The following is a 7114-nucleotide window of genomic DNA, read 5'->3' as shown; positions in this document are numbered from 1 at the left end:
AGGGGGAGGGAAGAAAGCTATGTATTATCTACTCCGTAGTCGGTATCTAACTTAACTCACGACGACGCTGGCAGGCAGAGAATATTGTAATCACCTTTTGAGAGACAAAAGAATAGGCTCCGAGTGGTTAGTTAGGCACATTGCCCAGCATCAGATGGCTGAGGCCACATCTGGTTTCACATCTCTGTGGTGTCTACTCAGTCATGGCTGTGGCCTCCGGAACAACTTAGAGACACATGCTGTCTGATGTCAAACTTCATGAGTTTTACATTCTTGTGGCTCAATGTGTGACCCATGGACCAACAGCAACAGATTGCCAGGGAGTCAATGAGTCACAAGCTGCATTTCAACAAGACCCTGAAATGTGCATTAAAGTGTAGTGCAAGTTTCACAAGATATAATGCTGACTGACCCTTTAACTTAATGGGGAAGAGGGGATTCCCAGAGAGACATTTTTAAGTCCTTTTGATTCATGGAACACCCGAAGAATCTGATGAAAACTATGGGCCCTCTCCTGAAAAACATCATATGCACACTGCCATATACACTTACATTTTCTTCTGAGGGTTAGAGATATCCTACAACCTAGTTATTTGTAAACCCCAGGTTAAAAATGTATTTGAGAGGTGATTAAGGTGACAGAGAAATCAAAGCAGTATAAAGAGTTTGAAAAGCAAAAATATGCCACTGCACAGCATCATGAGAAAATATCATAGTGTGATTCGCTAGCCTGGGAAAAGGTGAGAATTCAAAATTTCCAGTGTGGCTTCTACTTGAATGCATATCACTGTCACACTGTTGTAAAGACAAAAAAGAAATCATTAAGTTGAACCATTGTAAGCCGGGACTGTCTGTATTTTAAAACTGGTATCATTTAGAATCATTGGCACATAGTGATCATAAAAGCAGACAGACTTTCAATTATTTTAAAATTTTATTAAATTTTTTGGAGTGATATTGATTAATAAAATGATAGATTTCAAGGGTACAATTCTATTATTGTTTTTCAATTCTCTATAGACAATGCACCCCCTTGAAACTTACATTTGGGGCTCCTATAGCCAGCCCTCACTACAACGCTGTTTGCGAGTACTCATGCCTTTGGGCACATTTTATATTTGTTTTTGGAAATAAAATAAAGATAACTAAGGAATGAAGTGCATCCTTAGGAACCAGTCAGCTCTGCTGAGAAAACAGTGTGACTTCATGGGAAACCAAGTTCCTTCAACCAGGGGAAGTCTGAAGCCCAAACAAGTGCCTCCAAGAGAAATGATCTCTTGGTGGTGACAAGGGTTAGTTTATACTTTGTCTTCCCTTTTCTGGGTCAGAGTTCAAAAGATCTCTCTGTGAGGATAAAGAGTTCCTCTGCTTTGCAAACCTACTCTCTCTTACCAAAGGAAAAATCCCTTTTCCAATGCCCATGTCACCCATCAAAATGCCACTCAAATGAAAAGCAGGTAATAGCATCACAGAGATAACGTCTGACTGTGGCTGCCTGTTAACTTTCTGTTTGCAGAGATGTTTAAAGCAATGCTATTAATAATGCTGTGTATAACAACTACTTTTATTTATTCATAATTACAGCATAAACATCTTACTTGTCAAAAGGAAAGGATTTTCTTTTCCTATAAAAAGATAATTAATTCAGACTGGATAAACTTAATGGTGCATTTGCCATCTGGGCAAAGCAAACAAAACACCAGAATAGAATTGTGTGAAGAAAAATAACCAAAATATGAAATAAAAATATGTGCTTAAACTCTGTTTTGATTTCTTTAACTACAAACAATTTTCCGCCCCAAGTATTATGCTCGTGCTTATTTGAAATAAAATATAAAAGGCAATAGGGCATAGAATAAATACCCAGCTGAACATGGACAAAAGTTTCAGGTGATTTCTTTCTCTTTTGTTTTTTACACTTCAGTAACATACGCAAAATGTTTCACAGGCTCTGCATCTCTTCTCATCTGTACCCATGAGGGACAGAAACTCTTATAAAATAAAATAATAATACAGATAAAAGTGCATTGTGAACTTTAAAGAACCATAAGAGTGTAAGAGGGTTATTATTTCCATCAGCCTGGTGTGTCCTCAGAGAGCCATACGGGGAACTCTGACGTTATTAAATCAACTCAGGAAACTGAACTTGGCTGATGCTCGTGATCTTTAATATCCTTGAAAAGGACGTGCTCATCAAGTGGAACCATCAGTGCGCTGACAACCCAGTCTTGCCTTTAGGCTCTTCCTGTCACTTATTCAGAAATATTGCTCCTTTCTTATCCTCTCCTTAAACACATCAGCCTTTGTCTCTTCTGAGCCTCTCCACAGCCTGACCCCACGAGTCCCTGCTTACACCAAGTGTACCTGCTTTCTCTCTCCACCCTGTTGCACCTGCCCTGCCTTTTTTCATGTCCCGTTTGAACTGTGCCCCCCCACTAGTCAGCACAGTGCCATCATTACACGTATCCTGGTGCCTTCCATTGCCCCATATTTCTGGATGAGAAGGACCAGGCCTCCATCATATCACATGGTTCTCATTAAAATGTGATTTAGAAAGGCCTTCTTTCAAGAAGCCTTCCCTGTGTTAAGATGCTAACCATAGCTCAGTTCTGATTGTCTTCAGAGCCCAACGTTGGGCTTACATGTTGAATTTCGCGACCTTTTGTCTCTCACATCATAGGGATGGTAAACGGGTTTGTTGTAGTTGACAGTGAACAAACAATTACTTGTTGAAGTTGATCTTCATTAAGTGTTACAAGGAATTCATTCAATGACTGCAATAATGAGGCCCAAGTAAGATGATGTTATAAAAAGTAATTTTATTATCCTGGGATTCAGTGGTAAGGAGATTTTGACTTCAACTCTTTTATGGACACTAGAAACAATGCCTCCTGTATTTTTTATACATGTCAGAATGAGTCTCTTTCTTTTAGAGTACAAAGCAAAATCCTTACCAGAGCCTATCAGACCAGATGATACTTAGCTTACCAGTTTATTTCAGTGCTTTCTCTGAGCCTGGCTGGTCTGGCCTTATGTCCCACTCTTTGAACATGCCATAATCCTTCCTGATCCAGGTTCTGGAAGGCTGTTTCTCCAATTGATTCTTCCCACTTCCCCCTCTCCCAGATAATAATTAATTAAAATGTATAGTTAAACCCAGGTGTCACTGTCTCAAAGAAGCTCTCCTTAAGGTCTTGAACAAGTCTATGCCTTCCTTTATATGCTCTCCTGGTGCCCTTCATAGAACTGATAATAACTGAAAGAGCATTCAAGGAATTAATTTGGTAATATGACTTCCCTGCTAGAACATAAACTCAGTGAGGGCTGAGACTATGACTGTCTCATTCACAGCTTTATAAAAACTGAATGCACAACTTTCAATTCTGCTTCTGTGTAACAATTTCCTCTTCAATCCCTCTCAAACTTATTTTGAAATCCAGGACCGAAGACGTAAAATATCATGACTCTCTATTAATGATTCATTAATTTTTTTCTGTGTCCCATCAGACAGATTATACAACTGGGGACTTTTCAATGAAGCTAAAGTTTACCTTGCATAATAAATTTTTAGTGAAAACGAAAATTCAGTCATCAGGCACACTCAAAAGCATGAAACTAAATCTCTATGGAAACGGGATTTCTTCTGGGCAAAATATTTATACATGACATGCATATGCTAACCGTGACTCACACGCGAATGCAGAAAGCTTACCCGAGCCTGATATAACACAGATGAAGGAACAAAAATGCATTTTCTCATACTTCTCTGCATAGGAGGAGGAGAATATTACTTGATTTTTAAAGTATTAATTGATTTTCATATTGTATATGTCAGTTTTACCTTATGAGCCATTGAATTTGATGGCCATAAACAGTAACACTTCAAAACATAAGCTTCTCTCACAACAGCAGCAACAGCAGCGAAACAGAATAATTCCATTGACTCTCTGTTCTAAGAGAAAGAGTGAGAATATAAAACTAGACCTGTGACTGGGTTTTAAAAATCTCCGGGCTCACCAATTCTGTCTTGTTCCTGTTTGCATTTCCATGTCCTCTGCCTTCTAGTCCCTTTTGGTTATTCTGGGAGAAGTTAGAAATAATATTTTCTCATACAGTTTTTTCTGTCTCTGAAATAAAGAAAAGATAAGAATTTAATTTATCAATAGGACTTTGGACCATAAACCTGATTTTTATTAGCTTTACCTTTACTACTTGAGGTTCTAAGCCCATGGATTTGTGCTTTATTATATGACAAATGGAAAACACTTTCAGCATTTAGGGCAGTGGGTGAGACATGAACAGAGTATCTTTGTCTAGGCAAATGACATTGGGCTGGTTAATTACAGAGGACAGATCAAGAAGAAAAAACTTTGAAACAAAAATGAAAGACTGATTTTGTTAAGAATATAGGAATGAAAAATAAAAGGTAATGTTTTATATCATTACTCTGTTCTTAAGTTAGCGAAGAGTATTTTAAGAAGTTGCACATCTATGCCTTGAGTTTCTCAAGATTAACTGAAATGATCCATGTTAAGTAACTAATGGGAGAGGAATCCTAATTTTCAGGACGGACAAGTGCCAAATTTTAAACCCACCTGCCTGCTTATATAACCAGAATGGGTATTTGGTCACTATAAAGTATTAATGGTAATGTGACTGCCATTATGATTTTCCTTCCCCCATCCCAACAAACACTGAACAGAAGCTAACTTTTGTCTAAGGATCAGATTGGAAACTTAGAGTTTGAAATGGCACCTTTTCCCTACTTTTCATCATTAGAAAAGGTAGGGTGGGGTGAACAAAAGATACATTTTAAAAATTTCATCTCAGATGAAATTAAACACGCGCGCGCGCGCGCACACACACACACACACACAAGCAAACAAACAACTGACACCTTCCAATCCCAACTTTAAAGTGTGGCTGCCAAATACTATTTGTCTGGACTGAGATCAGGGAGAAAACTGAGAGCCAACACATGAGCCTGAAAGTCAAATTGGATACAGATTTCTCCAAAACTATCTTGAAGAAAATTTTAAGCATATATTGATTAGGAAAATGAAATACATGAGCATGGATGGGGCACTGGGTGATAAAAGAATGTCGCAATAGAGAACCAGTTTGTATTGTCACATGGAGAGAAAGCACATTCATAAAAGGTCAACTCCTAACCTGCAGTGACAGTCTCTCAGTGAAGAGTCAGGAGAGAACTGGGTGAAAGAAATTTGTGATGAGACAAGAACATTTCATTTTAGTCATAGTTCACTAAAAGAGAGCTTGCAAATTTTAGACAGTATATTGAAACAATATACAATTATTTTGTGTCAGAAAATGTTGGCTCTAACAAATCAGTTAATTATACAAATATAGCCCAAAAAAATGAAAATAAAGTACCTGTACTTGGGAGAACATGAAATATAAATATCATTGCAATCATTAGTTTTCTATATACAATCCTACTTGTCAGGGAAGGTTTTATGGCCACATTTCATGCCAGAAAGTTGCAGTTTCTTTCATAGCAGTTCTTTATGTGTCAATAACTAAGTTACAAAGGAAAGCCCTGGTTTCACAGCTTGTTCCTCCTTTCTCATTGTTAGTCGGTTGGTCCTTCCTCTGGGTGCCACACCTGGTGAAGGAAGTGAAGGCTGGTAGTCAGTGGTCCGACACTGATTGGCACACACGTCTCCCTGAAGCAGAGGTCCCAGCCCTGGCAGCTGTTAAATAATTTGACTATAGCCCTCGAACAAATGCCCCTTACGTTCTTACAAGAAGTAAAACATCAGTGCAATTTCAAAGGATAAAATATGTATGCAATTTTATTCAACATTTTATATTATGCTACAAATATGTACAGTTTCAATAATAAGTTAAAAATAAATGTTCATAGACACCACGTTACTCAGTGCTATTTTTCTGCCTTCATTTCTAGGAGTTCATCTGTTCCAAGACCCTGATCATCTTCTTGCTAGAAACACTTGTTTTGGCAGCACACTGGAAATGCAAAGTGTTTTGTTGCCTCTGAGCAATGGGAAGATGTTTACAAATAAGAGACACGCTGAAGAGGATCGCTGCAATCAAGAAATGCGGATGAACAATTGCACAATTTGTACAAAACTTTGCAAAAATTCTTCAACATTTTTTTCCTCCAGTTGTTCACATTCTTTGCATCCAGACTCAGTTATATTCTGCCAAATAAAAAGAAAGAATTAGAATGGAAAGTCTGATATGTTTCTTTCCTGGGATTATCACATCGTTTGAATCATATGGGGAGCTCTTGAGACATGAAAACTTGGGCAAATTAATATAATATTAGGAAGAACTGGGAGATCTGATGTGAGCTTATTTTTCTTATAATGGATTAAGGACATTGAAAAAAATAAGCCATGTCTATCACACTATGGACTTCCTGCTTAGAGCCTTCAGTGCTTCCTAATCATCCACCCTGGAATGAAGTCCATGCCTTCCAGCATGGCACACAGGCCCTCCAAGACCTGTTCCTTTCTTATTTCTTGCATCTTTCCCCACTGCCTCAAACATTATGCCCTAGGAGCACTGAGCTCAGGCCTTCATCCCCATGCACAGGCCACGATATCAGACGCCTCATTGCCTTTACTTTTTCTCTCTGTCTGTTCAACACTTCTTATTTCAGCTACTACTACTCACACCTAAGATTCTCAGCTGTTGTCTCCACTAGGATGTCCTTCCTGAACAGGTGAGCTCCCATGAGTAGGCCAAATGCACCATCGCTACATTCTCAGAACCCCTGGTTTAGATTCTCCCTCACAGCACATCGCATATCGTATTGATGTTACAGAGTTTTATGCTGTTTATAACACTAGGCTCTAAATTCTTCCGGCAGAGCAAAGCTATGAATTTTTGTTTCCCTAGCATCCAGCACAGCACAGGGCCTTGCACATAGTATTCATGCAATCATTACTGGTTGAATTGAACTACTTAGGTGAATACCGTAAATCGTTGTAATTCAAACACAGTTTCACGAAACTAGAATATTCCAAATGCAGCAATCATAAATACACTTTTTAGAGATCATCTGAACCATGAAAGCTGTACCAGCAAAAATCAAAATTAGATTCTATATCCATTAAGCACTTGA

The 7114-nt window shown here is 38.3% G+C and overlaps 1 protein-coding gene across 3 annotated transcripts in view; it reads right to left on the bottom strand.

Annotated features, from left to right (window-relative positions):
* Positions 1 to 5273: 5273 nt before the first annotated feature.
* The window catches only part of IL15 (interleukin 15), a 61053-nt gene continuing 59212 nt past the window's right edge, over positions 5274 to 7114 (bottom strand). For 2 of the 3 annotated variants that reach the window (XM_081135515.1, XM_081135513.1), the window contains one exon: positions 5274 to 6185. In XM_081135515.1, the coding sequence (XP_080991641.1) occupies positions 6075 to 6185 (111 nt within the window). In that variant the 3' untranslated portion in view covers positions 5274 to 6074. The remainder of the gene's footprint in view (positions 6186 to 7114) is intronic. The other variant, XM_081135514.1, reaches the window with a different exon arrangement.

This window comes from Miniopterus schreibersii (genome assembly GCF_964146895.1).
Source record: "Miniopterus schreibersii genome assembly, chromosome: 4".
Classification (NCBI taxonomy): Eukaryota; Metazoa; Chordata; class Mammalia; order Chiroptera; family Miniopteridae; genus Miniopterus; species Miniopterus schreibersii.
Note: the sequence above shows the minus strand (reverse complement) of the source record. Positions and strands in the feature narration are given on the sequence as shown.